At 40.7% G+C, this 17,430-nt stretch overlaps 2 protein-coding genes across 3 annotated transcripts; one reads left to right on the top strand and one right to left on the bottom strand.

The window, feature by feature from the left end:
* Positions 1–1,493: 1,493 nt before the first annotated feature.
* LOC119725697 (inactive hydroxysteroid dehydrogenase-like protein 1) lies at positions 1,494–7,629 on the top strand. Its single transcript, XM_038197224.1, has 7 exons — positions 1,494–1,745; positions 3,905–4,027; positions 4,699–4,809; positions 4,947–5,047; positions 5,424–5,540; positions 6,012–6,239; positions 6,795–7,629. The coding sequence occupies exons 1-7, from the start codon at positions 1,529–1,531 to the stop codon at positions 6,921–6,923; spliced, it is 1,026 nt and encodes a 341-aa protein (XP_038053152.1). The 5' UTR covers positions 1,494–1,528; the 3' UTR covers positions 6,924–7,629.
* A 503-nt stretch (positions 7,630–8,132) lies between these two features.
* LOC119725698 (very-long-chain 3-oxoacyl-CoA reductase-B-like) lies at positions 8,133–15,996 on the bottom strand. Of its 2 annotated transcripts, none has more exons than XM_038197225.1 (10): positions 15,720–15,996; positions 15,193–15,239; positions 14,423–14,498; positions 14,118–14,293; positions 13,662–13,706; positions 13,142–13,176; positions 12,353–12,434; positions 11,401–11,466; positions 10,643–10,792; positions 8,133–9,244 (listed from the first exon to the last, which is right to left on the bottom strand). In XM_038197225.1, the coding sequence occupies exons 1-10, from the start codon at positions 15,895–15,897 to the stop codon at positions 9,131–9,133; spliced, it is 969 nt and encodes a 322-aa protein (XP_038053153.1). In that variant the 5' UTR covers positions 15,898–15,996; the 3' UTR covers positions 8,133–9,130. The 2 variants fall into 2 exon arrangements, with proteins under 2 accessions (XP_038053153.1, XP_038053154.1); XM_038197226.1 differs by lacking the exon at positions 8,133–9,244 and adding an exon at positions 9,977–10,295.
* Between the last annotated feature and the right edge of the window lie 1,434 nt (positions 15,997–17,430).

Below are 17,430 nucleotides of genomic sequence, written 5' to 3'. Positions count from 1 at the left end.
GCAATTTGCATAATGCGCACGGCACAGTTATGGACGGATCCATTGCGTCCACGGGGATGTTCCTTGTTGAAACATAATCTCGTATCGGGCACATAACATGCCATAAAGACATTTCCAAGTCCAAAGTCGACATTAGATCACTAAAATGTACCAGACAATATTTTTATTCGTGGAAAATGTGTACTTATTTTGTTTATACTATTGTCAAGTCAATTTAAACAGACATTCATAAATACCTAAGACAGTTTACGCATTTTCTTCCCCCATCTTTCATCCCTTTCCACCTCAATACTGTCCCCCCCCCCACATCATCCCTTCACTCTCATACTCTTTTGTCCGTTCCCACTCCCTGTGACCTTTGATCCTTCCCCTTTCTGGTCCCTCCCCTGTTTACGCAAGACCCCTTGTGGTTTGCCATCTCCCTTTGTTTCTTTGTTCTCTCATCCACCCTCCCCTGCATCTTTCCACACCTTTCGCACCTAATCCTCCTTTTGTGTTTCTTCTTTCAGCCCTGCATGTTTGTGTGCACCCCCATGTAAATGTATGTACCTCTGTCATTTCTGTTTTAGCCTCTGAAGAAGAACTTGCTAAGTTCGCAACGTCAGGCCACATTAATTTTAAGAATTATTTATTATTGTAACATATGTTTCAACAATAATTTTATACATCGCATCATCGTTTGAATCCCTCATTCTCCTGGCGACGGGCAGAGAACCACAAATACTCACAAAAGAGATTTATTCACATGGTGCTACCGCAAACTTATCTTGTCTTAAAGGGAAAAAACATTTGCAAACATCAAAAAATAAAACTACCAAATCATTTTGAAATACCTTGCTGGCGGGACTGTTAGTGAATGACAGTGTAAAGCATCCTGTAAAATCATGGCACCTGGTGAACTGTCATTTTCAAGAAAAGTGGTATTTTTTGTGGTCGGCCGACCAGCGTTGGAAAAAAAATGGCTTTTTTTTCAAATACAGGCCCTTGTTTGCAATCTTCTTTTTTTTTCTTGTTTGCAATCGATTACACACCTATGAACGGGGGTACAAGCCAGCTAGACTGGTTCCCTGACCTTACAATTTCCCAATGTATGTAAACTGCTCTGTTTCTTCTTATATGGAGTCAGGGAACCAGACTACAGGAAAATGATTGTTTTTCTTGGTTTTTATAGCATTTTCGAACCCAAAACCTCAAAAAAGTCAGTGTAACTATATTTGCTATATATTTCCAACCCCCCAATTCCATCCATTTCTGAAAATTACAGCAAAAGCCAATGATGTATATTCCCTTTAACAATAATTTTGGAAAATGAAAAAAAAACACGCTGGACAAACAATTAATATTAACTACGTAATAATTTTCGAGCTACCTCTGTAGACTGTACATGTTCGATACCTTTTATTTTATTAAATCAGTTTTTCCAATATATTTCTAAGCGGATTTGTTGGCATTCATTTGCGTGCCCAAGTGACTTAAACAAGTCTAGTCGAGTCAAACAATCAAAACATTTAACACAGAAGATCTAAATATGGCGGTCGCAGTAGACAGCGTGCGTTTTCTGCTGCATGAAGTCTCACGTTCGTTTCAGATTTACAACGAAGTCTTGACCATCGCAGGGGCGTATTTTGTCCTGCAGAAGGCCTTGAAGACGTTGCTTCAAGTCGAAGAGGTCGTCAGGATACATTTCTGGCCGCGATTGCCAGGCAGAAATCGGGATCTGGTCGGAGAATTCGGGAAGTGGGCAGGTAAAGGCGATAGAGGGCGCTCGGGTATTTTAAGAAGAGTTAAGTTGTGGGCGGGGCTGGGGAACGTTCTTGGAGTGGGAGGTGATTGGAAGTTTTTCTTGATAATTTTTTTGTTTACAAAACTTTGACATTTTCTGCACCCTCAATTGTCATGAACGTTAAAATTGTTTAAAAAGGTTAACACTAACAAGTTACACTTCACTTAGGCCTAGTTGTACATGATGAAATTGAGGTTATGCACGGCCGTTTTCCCACAGTATGCCTACACTAAGTTATGGCGATTTGACCTCAGTGAGGTCAATTTGTGCATCTCTTTAGAGCCTCTGATGACGTCATATGCATGGACCTCGACTCCACTTTTTTCTTCATCATAATCAGTCATCCCTTGCACTTTGCAGAAATGTTGAAAAGACATGAATCTGAGACTAAGATTAAACATTTCCAATCCAATTGTGTTAGAAAATACTTTGAAAATGCACTTGACTCTTTATAGACTGTTGCACATTATGATGTGTGTTACCCACTTTCGGGTGGGATTCAATGATCAGTACATGTGTAAAGGATGGTGACTCTTGTTCTTTATAACCGACTGAAATGGAGAGGGAACAGAAGAAACAGCGGCTTAGTTGGTGGGAAAAATAGCACTAATTTATTAAACCAAACATATCTAAATCAAAAGAGTTTACATTAACTACATGGTTAATATAATCCTGATAAAGCAAAACTGTAGGATAAACTTAGGTGTTATGAAGAACTAAAACTAAGAAGAAAATTCCTAACAATTGAAACTTATCCTGATCGAGCCGACTACATAAAGCAAAAACTAAAAAAACTCGGTGTTGATTGGAAACACAACTATTACCAAATATCCAGTCTCAATAAAAGTGAGAAATGAAACTTTACATTCATAAAGAAACACTTAACAGGATAAATCCAAGGCATTTGCTTAAGCCATTACTCTACATCAAATAGGCCTATAAACAAGATAATATTTATTAGCTCTTTTTGACTCAGAACTGCACAGTCCCTTATCAAGTCAGAACTTGGCTAAATAACCAAAACAAACTATTATAATGACAAGAAGGAGGGGGGAGGGCAAATGTGGCACTCTCTCCAGCCACTTTATCTACACTTAAACCAAAATAAAGAAAAACATAACAATCTAAGAAGACAGTTTCAGCCTAGCTCAGGAGAATAAACAATAGTCTTTCCTATGAAACGAGAAGTCTGGACTCTAGAACCTCTGATAACCTGGCACTTGCCTCTGATAACGAAATAAAAGGGGTTTGTTATGTTAGGAGACATAAACAAAGGCTAGCCTAGTCCTCAGCTTCTACTGACCAGCCCCCAGGGCATGGAGTTAATTACCCTACCATATGGCTAAAGGAATGTCCACCCAGGGCTCGGACCATGCTGTCTGAGTATACCCTTCACTGTACAGTGAAAAGGCACTGTCTCAGAAAACTAAAATATAAAGGCGACTTTTCTCCCTAAAAATACTATACAGGTTGGAAAAGTCAAATCAAACTACAATGTCAATCAAATCTATGAAGTATGAACTTTCATTAACTCTAGCTACTTGATCACAGTTGACTTCAGTAAAACAAAAAATAAAGAATAAAAAGTCTACTCTGATCCAGAATAAGGCCAATTTTGGACCAGTGCAACCATTGTTTCACATAGTGGAAATATCTATGAAAGTCACTAACTTTCTCCAAGTTTAACTACAATAAAACAATACTTCCTGAAATCAAAGTCAAACAAACTAACATCTATATTAATCTATACAATTTCCACTTCTGTTTGTATGTGAAAACTAAGGATAAGATGTAAATAAAAGTAACTTTTCCTACCTGAAATGGAGAGGGAACAGAAGAAACAGCGGCTTAGTTGGTGGGGAAAATAGCACTAAGGCATGTTAGGCCACACCACCCCAAACCACTGCATCCTCTGGGCTCAGGGGTCAGTCCACTTTCAAGTAGGGGTTCCCACGGTAGAGCAAAGATTTAACTTTAAGTGTGAAAGAGACCTGTTGATTAAATTTGTTTAATGTACAAAAAGAGAATGGGGGGGGGGGGGGTTGTGATCTATAAATGAGGGGGCCTCATTTACACATGTATTATCATTCTGTGAATGCTTGTGATTTCTTTTTTCTACAGTTGTTACAGGGTCAACGGACGGCATTGGCAAAGCCTACGCCCAGGCTCTAGCAAGCCATGGAGTGAACATTATACTGATCAGCCGCTCAGCGGACAAGCTTAAGAAGGTGGCCAAGGATCTGGGTAAGCTAGTAACGGAGAATAAGACTTAAAGAGAAAATACAACATTTGCAAACATCAAAAAATAAAACTACCAAATCATTTTGAAATACTTTGCTGGACTGTTAGTGAATGACAGTGTAAAGCATCCTGTAAAATCATGGCACCTGGTATACTGTCATTTTCAAGAAAAGTGGTATTTTTGTATCAATTTCCAACGCTGATCGGCCGATCAGCGTTGGAAACAACTGGCTTTTTTTCAAATACTGGCCCCAATTGACCATCGCACTTGTTTGCAATCGATTACAAACCTATGAACGGGTACGAGCCAGCTAGACTGGTTCCCTGACCTTACAATTCCCCAATGTATGTAAACTGCTCTGTTTCTTCTTATATGGAGTCAGGGAACCAGACTACAGGAAAATGATCGTTTTTCTTGGTTTTTATAGCATTTTCGAACCCAAAACCTCAAAAAAGTCAGTGTAACTATATTTGCTATATATTTCCTATCCCCCAATTCCATCCATTTCTGAAAATTACAGCAAAAGCAAATGATGTATATTCCCTTTAACCATTGAGCTTTACCTACTCACTCGCTCAACTGCAAAGTCAGCGTTGGTCCGTTGCGCTACCTTCTTTGCCCGGGCGCGTCAAAAAGCTTGGCTCCAAATGCTTTCATGTTTTTTCCCCCGCAGAAACAAACTTCAACATAAAGACCAAAACGATACAGGCGGACTTCAGTCAAGGAGGTGAAATCTACGATGATATCGAACGACAGATGCAGGGTCTACAGATAGGAATTCTGGGTAATTTTACATCTTCCAACTGGATTTTCTATAAATAAGCTTCGTCCAATTCAAGGGGCCATTTTCAGTCGAACTTTAAGTGGATCCTGAGATAAATCCAAATGTACAATTGTGATTGATCTTTCCACTTTTTACAGTGAACAATGTTGGTGCCATGGATATACCGCAGTACTTCCTCAACATGAAATCTGAAAGACTTTGGCAGCTGATAAATATTAATATAGGAGCGGCTACTTTGGTAAGTGGGTGGGGCTTGTAGTGGGCAGGGCTTGTAATGATGGGAGGGGCATATAAGTGGATGCGGCTAGTAATGACAGGTAGTGGAACGTATCTGTGGGCGGGGCTCGTAATGGGAAGGGCTATTTTGGTATTTTAAGTGGGCAGGGCTTGTAATCAACTGAGGGGCATATTAGTGGGTGTGGCTAGTCATGATCGTTCGTGGAACCTATCAGTGGGCGGGGCTTGTAATGTTGGGTTGGATTAATGGCAGGGATGTAATGTTTAGAAGGGGGCTTTTCATAATGGGTGGCACAGTTGGCCTCGGAATGCGGTGTGCCGACCTTCAGCAGGAAAAAAATTTAAAATGTGGAACTATTGTGTAAACTGTTTTTCAGATGACTAAAATCCTGATGCCGCAGATGGTGGAGAGAAAGCGAGGAGCTGTGGTCAATATATCAGCAGCTGCATCTATCCACCCCAACCCACAGCTGGCTGTGTATCATGCATGCAAGGTAAATATATATACCTCATGTCATAGTTTACAAATATTGACTCTTTGGGTGGTATAGTAAAACTAGCCCCCAAACCAAAGATGCTCCAATGGGGCCCTGCAGTATGAATACAAGACCAAGCGCATCTTCACCCAGTACCAAGTTTTACATGGGTTAAATACAATGTTTTTCTTTATCCATGTTACTCCCTGCCAGACATACCGGTACCTGGATTATTTCACCAAGGCCCTGCAATATGAATACATAAGGCCAAGGGCATCTCCACTTGCCATTTAGTATAACACTTGTACATGGATTAAAATGCAGTGTATTTGTATCCATGTTCCTCCCTGTCAGACTTACCTGGATTATTTCACCAGGGCCCTGCAATATGAATGCATAAGATCAAAGGCATCTTCACTTGCCATTTAGTATAACACTTGTACATGGACTAACATGCAGTGTATTTTTACCCATGTTCCTCCCTGCCAGACTTACCTGGATTATTTCACCAGGGCCCTGCAATATGAATACAAGACTAAGGGCATCTTCATACAGAGCCTGATGCCTTCCTATGTGGCAACAAAGATGACAGATTTTAAGGACGGTCCGCATCAGTCCAGCCTAATGATTCCATCGGCTTACCTGTACGCTAAGCACGCTGTGTCTACGCTGGGCCGATCCACACAGACGACTGGCTACTGGCCTCACACGTTTCTGGTAAAAATAGACCATTATCATGTTGCAGCCATTTGATTTTTCCCCATTCAAACGAATGTAACCAAAGCGAGGGTGGAGGGGAAAATAGTCTGGTTCCTTTTTGCACAAAAACATTATCATTCAGTACTGTTATTGGATATAGGGAACATGACTAAAATGGTGGCAGTGTGATAAAGGTCTTTTATATTGTAGGCTGCGTTTCAGTGAGTTACTTGTAAAAATAGAATTGTGGATGTCCCCCGACGTGGCACGGCCCCTAATGTTGCGCACTTTGATTTTTCGCCTCTAGCGACTTGCTAGAACAAAAGTTTTACTTAACAGTGAAATTTTGTCAGGCTCCTAACATTCCCTTTCATAAATCTTGAGTTTACCTAGCCGTTACAAAGTTAGCAGAGAAATGTATTTTGGCGTGATTTTGCGATTTCATTTCAAAGTGCCAGTGACCTTTAAAAACAATGCGGCAAAAATAAGAAAATAATTTTCTGACAAACTTCTAGTTGGGTATGTGAGTAGAGGTAATAATGGTTATCCTTTGACATTAATTTCCTTCTTCAGATGTGGTTTTCTAGTCAACTACCAGAAAGTATGTGGATGTGGAGCGTTAGCATCATCAACAGCGCCCTCAGGAGACAAGCGATGGCCAAGAGGCGTCGGCGCGCTTCAAAAGGACTCGCGCTTTCATAGCGACAATCCTACAGTTGTATACCCAAGAAAAAAATCAAAGTCGGTAATAACGTATTGAAATCAAATGTATTTTTGTGTATTTTTTAAAGTTTACAGGGCAGTTTAATACAGCTTGATTTTTTTTGTGGTATTCTTTGAGTCACATTAAAGGAACAATTTTTAGGTGAATATTAAGTTTTAAATGGGGCCAAACATTATTAGGCATTCAAATACATGTACTATCAAATACTTACAAAAGATTGATTTTTGAGGCAGCTTTGTTTATGCAATCATAGTGGTTTGGTTGCTTGTTTATGTGTGCGACGTTTGCCCAGAATTCTAGTGCAATCTGTCCTGTTTTGTAGTCAAATGGTCCGATGAATTTTATGGAACACTTTGCATTTCTTTGCTTTTTACTTTGCAGGTTTTAAATTAAATTTAAAGTGAGGCCACATTTAAGATTTGCAGTGATTTGGACTACTTAGGGTTAGAGAATGAATTTTAAACAGGTTCATATTTTAGCAATAATGTAACTTGGAAATTTTACGCAAATCATTGGATGTGAAAATAATAACTTGTCAGGATGGTCGTTATTGTACAGATATAGAATTTTACTTTTTTTGTACGGATTCTACTTATGTAACAAATCCCCTTTGAGAAGGATATAGTTGAATGTGAAATAAAAATACCATGTAAGTGAATAAAAAATCGACAATTTTTTCCTTGATTTCCACTTTTGTCTGTGCCTTAATTTAATAAGAAATATGGCTTCGATACAAATATTGCGAATTTGAAAATTATGTTTATTAACAACTTTCACTCAATTTCAACAAATCCTAAATATTACAAAGCTTTCAATTGACAATACGAGTATAAAATAACAATGCCTTGCAATTATGGACGCAAAACTGATGCAAACATCTTAATTCAACTGGCTGTGGATGTCTTTGGAATGAATCTGATGGCACCACTTTTTAGAAACATTAAAATATTCATAATATGCAAAATGTGCGGCAATTTGGCAAAATGAGACAGAACTGGGCAGAGGTTGAAATGAGCTTCTGTGGGTTCTAGAAAAGAGAATGGAAGTCTCCTTACACCACCGTTTGTTGCACTTCAATCGGACATTTCGTTGACAAATTATGCTGTTTAAAGTTCACAATAATCACCAGTTGACACGTCAAGACAGTATTATACTGAGCAAAAGGGCCAGTAAAGTTTTGAGTTGTGTGTTCGTGAAAATGAAAAATGCAACACGTTTTCCCTTAAAAACATTTTTATTCCATAGTTTTTTATACTCTTTCTTTAAAACGTTCAGTAGTCGTATCAAAGATCACAAATATTAATAAATATGAAAATTATTTCGCCTCATTTTGCCAGAACGCCTCACAAATATGCAGATTGAAGCGTCATTTTAAACATTTAGAAATCATTTACATTTTTTCACCGGACACTAGTTTGCTGAACATAACCATTTTATTAGCTGTTGCAATTTTTCAATATTTTCATGAATGAAACGAACCCTGAAAAATCCTCTCGATATAAACATGAAAAAATTATACAAACACTTTTGCTGATGATCCAGTAATTTTAAAATTGGCATAAAACAATCAACTTTTTAAAAAGAAAACACACTTACATAGATCGACAAGCATGATAAACATAATTACCAGCTTAAGCACGACTCGATCAAGGTATTTCCCACCAAAATTAATTCAACCAATCACGTTACAAAGATAATTTGTACAATTTCTTTGGCTGTTTTTTGAAAAGTGCATCTGTGCACAACTAGCACGTTCACTTCTTGAAAGTCATGTGTTAAATCTTCAAAATTATTATTTAAAAAAAAAACATTCACTGCCAAACAATGGAAATCATTGACATTATCGTTCTAGCCAGAATTTGACCACTCAAAGTTACTTGAACAAATCCTATACATTTACGTGGACAATTGTGAAGTGATACAAGTTTACAATGCCAGTGCTGTATACCTATATACCTATAGACACTGCATAAGTCAGAGTATATGGACATTTTTGAAATCATGGCTTCGTTTCCAGTTTCAATCTTTGCTTAAGAATCATTCAGAAACTTTTAAATTCCCATATCAAATGGAAATAATGTACTCTATACTTAAGCCTCATTTTGTAAGATCTGATGTCCCTGAAGTAGGCAATGGACCCCAGGAGTCTCCAAATCTGCAGATGAGGCCAGAGTTTCAGGAATGTCTAATTGACCTTTTTCTGCTCCAGCCTCCGGAGGGCGCTCTTGCGGATGCCCAGATGCATGGACACCGTGACTTTGTTCACCAGCCACGCTGGAGCAACGTCAACGACCCAACCCTGGATGAACACAAACAGATGAATACAAAAAAACATGCTCGTTTTGTTTTGAAAGCTGCAGGTTGCAGACCAGTAAATCAGTCCGAAATTGCCTATGCCGGCCAAATCACGATTTGCATGCCCTCAAAATCTTCAGTATTTGAGCATGCTGTGGGCCATGAACTTGAGGGTTTGTAAAAAATATGGGTGGAAGCCGTGCACAGGACTGTGAGCTTGTAGTTTCGTTCAATTTGGATGAAATTGGGGCCCTTAAAGCGCTCTATTTTGCAATGGAGTGTAGGTATCGTTTTTTCAAAATGGCGATGGGCTTCAGAACTATTTTCAGGAATGATCATCTTCGGATGGAAATTTCTCCAAAAAGTCATCAGTTGACCCCCCAAAAATTGAAAAGAAAATGAAAGATGATGAAATAAGCTTTAATTTGATGTGTGTCTCGAACACCTTGGAGAGTTGCGAGTATTTTTCCCGAATTTCTCAAGTGGGAGCATTTACCATTGGGGTCTATGGACGTTTATTTACTGGTCTGTAACCTTCAGAATTTCAGCAGTAGCGTTTTATGCCGGGAGAGGAGGAGAGGGGTGGGGGGGGGGGGTAAATGGCTCCCCCCCCCCCCTGCAGACATGCCACCGATTTTCAGGCATCACAAATCAAGACCTACAAGATTCCTCACACAAAATGATTTTGCATACACTACTGCTGTTGATTAAAATTCACATCTGCAAAATTGAGCTGCTTGAATTTGTAATTTAATTAGAAATCATTTAGACCACACCACACATCTTAGCAATAGGAATGATATTCAATGACTTAAAAAGGACACTACGTCATGAATGCGCCTATTTGGGCTACAAAAAGCATTTCAAATGAAATGATGAGCATCTGAAAGTACAAAATGTCCACACAACCATCCTTTAAAAACTGAGAGTTTCAGGAATGTCTATTTGTCCTTTTTCTGCTCAAGCTGCTGGAGGGATCTCTTGCGGTAGTCAAGAAACGTGGACACCAAGACTTTGTTCACCAGCCATTCAGGGGCAACGTCAACTGCCCAACCCTAGATGAACACAAACAGATCAACACAAAAAAAACATGCTCGCTTCGTTTTGAAAGCTTCAGAATTTCAGCAGTAGCGTATCCAGCATTTTATGCCGGGGAGGAGAAGGGTTGGACCAGGGAAGGAAGACAGGGGTGGGGAGAGGGAGGGGAAAATGGCACCCTTCTAACCCCCCCCCCCCCTCGGGATATGCCACTGAATTTCAGGCCTCATCAAAATGTACAACCCCACCACCTATATTTCAGTCAATGGCTAAATTTAAATTTTTGGGGCAACCCACAACCAATATTTCATTCAATGACTTAATTAAAAAAAATTTTTTTAGGCAACCCACAACCTATAAATACCTGTATAGAATGTGACAGGCATCCGTTGGTCCTATCCTCAATGCCGAGAGTAGCCAGGGCGCTACGGACGAACGCTGTCGGCGTCGGAATGGTGATCGAGGAACGTCGAATCTTGCTCATCTTTGTGGAAACGAAGAATGGCAGGACGGACTAATTGATTCAAAAAACAGAAAACAGGAATCAGGAGACTACAGAATAAACTTGGCCTCCGATAAACACCAATCTGATTTTGAAATTACATCGACGCTCCCGGTAGCCATTACATGTGTAATATCATCACACATGCTTTCTGTATAGCTCTTAAAAATGTCACAGCACACTGCGACCACTAACATTTAAGATACAAGGAAAGCTCTGCCTGTCGTCATCTAAAAGTGAAGAAAATTATAAAAATTTGCTTTTCCAACATTTCCTTCCAAGTTCTGAAACTTTCCCGCATTTCCTGACTGTTGAACCCATTGATCTCCATTAGTAAGACGGGATATGACACTGGATAAGACACGCGTGTACTTGCCCGCAGTGAAGATTCGGAAAACGCGGACACAAACAGCTGGGTAGTACAGTGCAGGTTTAACGTCTGCGACTGCGCACGCGTAACATGCGCGTGCTGCATGGTCTGTGTGACGAACGCATTTCAAACTTTCAAACCCTCACCGATGACTACGCGTGCGTGCACAAGATGGAGGGCGCTGTGTCCTATCCAGTCTTACTAATGGAGATCAACGGTTGAACCCTGAGATACGTGACCTTTGACCTACCTGGAAGATGATCCCCTTGGAGGCATATTCCGTCTGCAAAGCTCGAGTCAAGTAATCAACGTAAGCCTGCAATGGAGAGGATGAACAATATCATCACTCACAGTGGATGAGATGTTTGACTCATGTGATGCCGTAGTGGTATGTGGGCTCGAACAATGATGGGGAACATGGTGCTTGTGTTCTTGGGTAAGACACTTTACTACAACTGTCCTCTCGCCACCCAGGAGCACAAATGGGTACCTGTGAGGGTAGAGGCCAGATTGCGCTGGTGCTTGTGTTCTTGGTTAAGACACTTACTTTACTACTATTGCCTCTCACCACCCAGGAGTATAAATGGGTACCTGTGAGGGTAGAGACTAGAATGCGCTGATCTCGAGCTGCTGCAAAAACTGGTCTCATGGCCTGATGAACAGGGGTAATAATTGTGAAGCGCCTTGAGACCTTTGGTATAAAGCGCTCTATTAGCACCACATTATTATGATAGGACTCTTTATATCGTCGCGTCAGTGCAACAAGGTCGTAACTCCATTCTGCAACAAAGTCGTATCTCGCGCGAATACGCTCCGTGCTACAACGTCGTATCTCGACGTCCATTGACTTTGCGTGTACATCCGGGTTATTTTAAGCGAGATACGACCTTTTGACATTCTAAAACTTGCGTTTTGCGTTTATGTCATTTTAGGAGATACGACCTTGTTGCACCGTGAAGGTAGAGACCAGATTGCGCTGATCTCAAGCTGCTGCAAAAACTGGTCTCATGGCCTGATGAACAGGGGTAATAATTGTGAAGCGCCTTGAGACCTTTGGTATAAAGCGCTCTATTAGCACCACATTATTATGAAAGGACTCTTTATATCGTCGCGTCAGTGCAACACGGTCGTAACTCCATTCTGCAACAAAGTCGTATCTCGCGGGAATACGCTCCATGCAACAAGGTTGTATCTCGATATACCTTGGTAGCAGAGTACACCGTCAGTAATGGACTTGGTTGCATGCCGGACGCAGACGACACATTGACCACAATGCCTTTCTTCCTGTAAGCCAAACCAACGAAAAAAGATTGTTTTAACCAAACTTAACATTCCCCTAATGTGAGACAAAGTAACGAAGATAAGACACTGCCTTGATCTAGACCATTGAAATAAAGCATCAAGTGTCGTTCGGGTTTGTTAACACAGAAATTGAGTGATTGATTAACCCCAACTCCCTAGAAATTTCTTCAAGGAACCATACCCATCCTGGCAAGTTCCAACACCATATGGGAAACTGCACACACATATTTCTGACTTTGATTCTGGAGGTGTGCCAACCCAATGTAAAAGACTGTCAGTTTAGGGGTACTGTACCCATCCTGACAGATTCCAACAAAACATGCCGTTGGGGTTTGATGGCTTGAGATCCGTTAGGGTTAACCCTAACTCCCTAGGTATTTTTGTTAGGATGCAAATTCAATCCTGCGAAATCCTCCACCTGCCTCCATGTAAAAATTGCATACAGCCTTAATCCTGCAAAATCCTCCGTTAGTTCTTGAATGTGGTCCTTGGAGGGGTGACCACTGCCTCAATCCTGCAAAAAAAACCAGCAATCACTGTCAATATGCTGAGGCAGAGCCAGTGACATCCTGGAGCAGTGCGGAGGATTTCAAGTATAAATCTAGGCCTAAATTTATGCACGGCTGAGCGTAAATAACACAAAGTCCGGTCCAAGACCTTGACAAGTAAGTAGTGAAGTCTGCGTTTACCTGTCAAGCATTCCGGGAAGAACAATCGAAGTCATCTGCAAAGAAATAAAATAAACATGATGATGTCACGCAATCTTGTACTGCATTGCCTCAAAACAAACAGCATTGACAAATTGAATAACTGCAGGCTAAGAACTGACTCACAGACCTAAGACATAATGACGTCACGCTTTGTTACATGTACGCTTTTCTTTGGGACCCGCGATTGGCTGGCTTCCCCACCTGCCTCCCATATGAAAGCACACTTGTAAACAAAGCGTGACATCATTATGTCTTAGGTCTATGAAGTACCGAAGTGTGACGTCATTAAGAACCAGAAAGTGTAGTGCAAACAAATGGAGTACGCGCGCGTGTTGGTTCACAGGCTGAATCACACGCTAATGTCTCTCTCACACACTTTTGTGCGCATGACGTATTCACTTCGGTATTCCATTGGGTTGATTGAAAAAGGTTCATGTTTTCTACAGGTCGAAGGTTAAATGTTTTTTTATTTTAAGTAATTTCATTTAGTTCATCTTACCTGTGTGACGGACATACAGTTCAGATTCAACATATTCATCAGCATCTACAACGAAAAAAAAAAAAAGGAAAGAAAAAGCATGAAAGAAATATCTTGAAAGAGTCTCTCAAACCTTGGAAAGGTTACTTTATGACCAGATGGTCCCAGCTATGGGCTCCGTGCACCAACATAGAGGGCGCTAATTTACTACCTTTGAGAGCTCGTAGACAGGACACACCATGTGTGCGTACTGGTTTGCGCGCCTTTGGCCCAAAGTACGCACAAATATTTTTTTCTGAATGTTCACAAAGCCACAGCGTCTCCTCGTGAGCATCAACGGTGTTCGAATGTCTCTGCCAGTCGTCTCCCCTAACTCTCCCTTCCTTACCGTTGAGGGGGTACTTGTGCACGGAGCCCATAGTTGGGATGATACCATACTTGGGGTGTTAACAATTACACTCTGAGCAAACAACAAACCTTTTGTCGGTCGGGGATCTCGTGGAAGTACTCTGGGAAGCGGTAAGATATCCCAACGTTGTTGACCAAGACACCGATACTAAGACCTGCGACCTCCTTGGCGATTTTAGTGTAGATCTCTTCACCACCGGTGAAGTCCACAGCGATAGTCTTGGTTTTCACGCTGTACTTGGATTCTGGGGTACGGGGACAGAAGGAACCAAGAAACCTCAGGAAAACAGATCAATATTTCTGCTTTGGATTAGAAGTAGCGCTATGAAATTGTTACAATATTTTGGTAAAATGGTCCAGATGGATAAACTAACCGATTTCTGCAGCAACATTATTCAGCTTATCCTCCGATCGGCTGAGTAATATGATGTTCAATCCTTTCGCTGCCAGCTACAAAACAATCAACAAGGTCAAATATTTGAATTCCAAAACAGTTATTTATTATCAATCTGAACATTTTCACAAGGAAATTTCCTGAATGCTTCAAAATCTTCTGCTGTGTAAGAAACATTTTGCATACATGTGGGCGCGGACATCATGAATTTTTACCACTGGCTTATCCAACTCCACTTTTTCAAAGGGCAGCACGTATTATGCAAGGTAAGTTAACTGGTTTTTATACCATCCTCAATTGTGCAGAAACCTCCCGGTAGATGTCGGAAGATCCAGGAGGGTTGCAATTTTCATTTATTTTCCACCAGATTTTGCTCAAAAATGACTTGTTTTCAATATAAATACCTATATTCCCATGCCAACAATTTGCCACTGGGAGTCAGGTTAGTGAAGCAGTTCTTTCTTATAGCCTTCCACCGCTGTGACCTGGGTTCGATTCCTGCCTGGGCCAATTGGGTTTTCAGTCCTTATTTGATTCTGTGGGTTTTCCCCCAGAATATTCATCTGGGATTTTCTTCCCGCCTCTAAAACTGTAATTTCTTCTCATTGTCTCCTCTCACCATCTGGAAGTAGACATTGCTGAGTACCATCTGGACATAGGCCTAGATCCGAGTTCTCTTAAACCTAGTTTAAAACTTCTCTAGCCTATAATTTTTTTCATCAGAAGGAATAGTTGCTGTGATTGATTTACCTGCTCAGCGTACGCTTTGCCAATGCCATCTGTAGCTCCTGTAACAGCTGAAACCAAAAAAAAGGAAAACATCCTTTATATTGAAGCCATGGACGCCCTTCGCCTTGCGAGATAAAAAAGCTAATTAATGAGCAGAGATTGAGTTGCGATGCGTGACGAGTGAGGTGGTGCACCTTCTGGTCTCCCTCTTTTTACACATTTTTGCGTCTTTTGAAACCATCGCGGACAGGCGGAAGTGGCGTCAGGTTGCAACATTTTTTTCAAGGCTATTTCTACCCAGTCTCAGCTCTCCAATTTTGAGGGGGAGGGGGAGGCCTAGGCTAGGCTAGTGTGGGAGAGGCCTGCCCACAATCCCCCCCCCCAAATAAATTCAAAGACTTTATGAATGAATGTTTGGTTGTGAATCATTTCAATCATAATTAGCCAGTCAATGATTAGCCCCACTAATGTTTGTGGGTAAATCATAGTGCCCATCAAGAAACTTCCCCCTCTAGAATCCCCCCCCCCCCGTCCCCAGGCCCGCCTACCTGCCCAATCTCCGTAGTTCTTCACATTCGCACTCAGCCCAAGCGGTCCAGCCAGAAAGAATGCCTTCAGACCGTTCAGGAGGGACGTAACCAGGCGAAAAACGGCGTAGAATGCAACCACAGCTCCGAGCGTTGCAAGAGCTGGGTTAAGGGCACCAAATGGAGTAAATTCAGGCATGATTTCGACTCTTTCTGGCACCTAATCTCTTCCACCTTATCGAGCCAATCACGCGATCACGCCACGGTTGTGCTGTGTGCAGCCTTATTCTCCCAGAATCTATAGGGTAAAGGACAGATATTTTTGGGTGGTCTCGTCACGCGTCACACAGACTAAGCTATTACTTTTGTTTATTTTCATTGATTACTTACCAACAATAAATAATTAAATATTGTTAAATTGTACTCAATATACTAAATCTAATTGACAGAGTGCTTGTTTTTATTCTTTATTCAACAGTAAGAATATTTTTTGTGGATATTTACATTTTACGGGTGGAAAAGAAACTAGTATACATGGAGATATCCTGCTACTGTATGGATTCAATAAACTGTACTGCTCGGTGGGGTTGGGCACATGGTGGCGCCCTTTACACACACCGTGCGGCTAGACGTGCGTTTATATGTCTGGGCTCCAAAAATGGTTGGAAAGACTGACTGCTGCCACCAATACCACAAACTCTACTCTTTTCGTCACACATTTGGAGCAAATTAATTTCTTCTCATAATCTCATCACTACGTTTCCTGTATACTTTTAAAATAATTAAAGGAAACATTAAATAAAAAAGATGATGTATCGCTCTATGAATGAAAAACGGCTGGTGTAGGCATATTTCCTTCAAGAAGGGATGCATTGTTTTTCCTGCCCCTGCTCCAAAGAAGGTCTTCATTGTCCTCCAACCCACAATACTGTTCACGGTGACTGTTTTCTACTGTACTTGACCATGGTCCATGCACTAATTAAACCAACGAAGCAACTATTTTAATTGATCGATGCGCAGTGTGGGTGACCTTCATGCACACAACAAAGAGGGAATACCGATAATTATTCTTTAACAGGTGTTACGGCCAGTAAAGTTCAATTTGTTGTTACTTTATAAATTTACCGAAACATATAATTAATATTTCAGTTGGTAACGTGCTTTGTACTCTAGTTGTGGCTTCTTTTTATCATCGTATATGAGCGTGTGTTATGAAGAACATATTATTCTCTAGAAATTCTGGTCTGGAAATTCGGAATAGGAATTCCAAATTTATTCCGAATTTGTTTCTTGTCAAGTTGATAAGAGATAAAGTAATAAATAGATGTACAGGGTCATGATATAGTTTTAAAGATGATTTGATGATTTATTTCATGGCTATAGCCGGGCATTGCCATAAAGTAGTAAATAATAGAGTAGCTATGATACCCCCCCCCAAAAAAAAACCACCTAATCTAAAAGCCCGGTATCTGTAAGAGGAGTTTTCTGAGAAAAAAAAATCTTGAAGAACTTTCTCACCTGATATTTGGGTGTTGACGTTTGAGGTCCGGGCTCGCACACATAAATAGACACCCCGACTGCCAGACTTACCAATGTAATTAAAACACAATTAGTAACTTTTGATGGAAATTATGGAGATACAAACAAACACTGGGTACTCTCTAAATTCCAAAGAGTGAAAATTCACTCCATTCGAGTGAAGATTCACTCCCACAGTCGGAAACGATCAAGT

The sequence above is a fragment of the Patiria miniata genome, unplaced genomic scaffold, assembly GCF_015706575.1.
Source record: "Patiria miniata isolate m_02_andy unplaced genomic scaffold, ASM1570657v1 HiC_scaffold_19, whole genome shotgun sequence".
NCBI classification, from domain to species: Eukaryota; Metazoa; Echinodermata; class Asteroidea; order Valvatida; family Asterinidae; genus Patiria; species Patiria miniata.
Note: the sequence above shows the minus strand (reverse complement) of the source record. Positions and strands in the feature narration are given on the sequence as shown.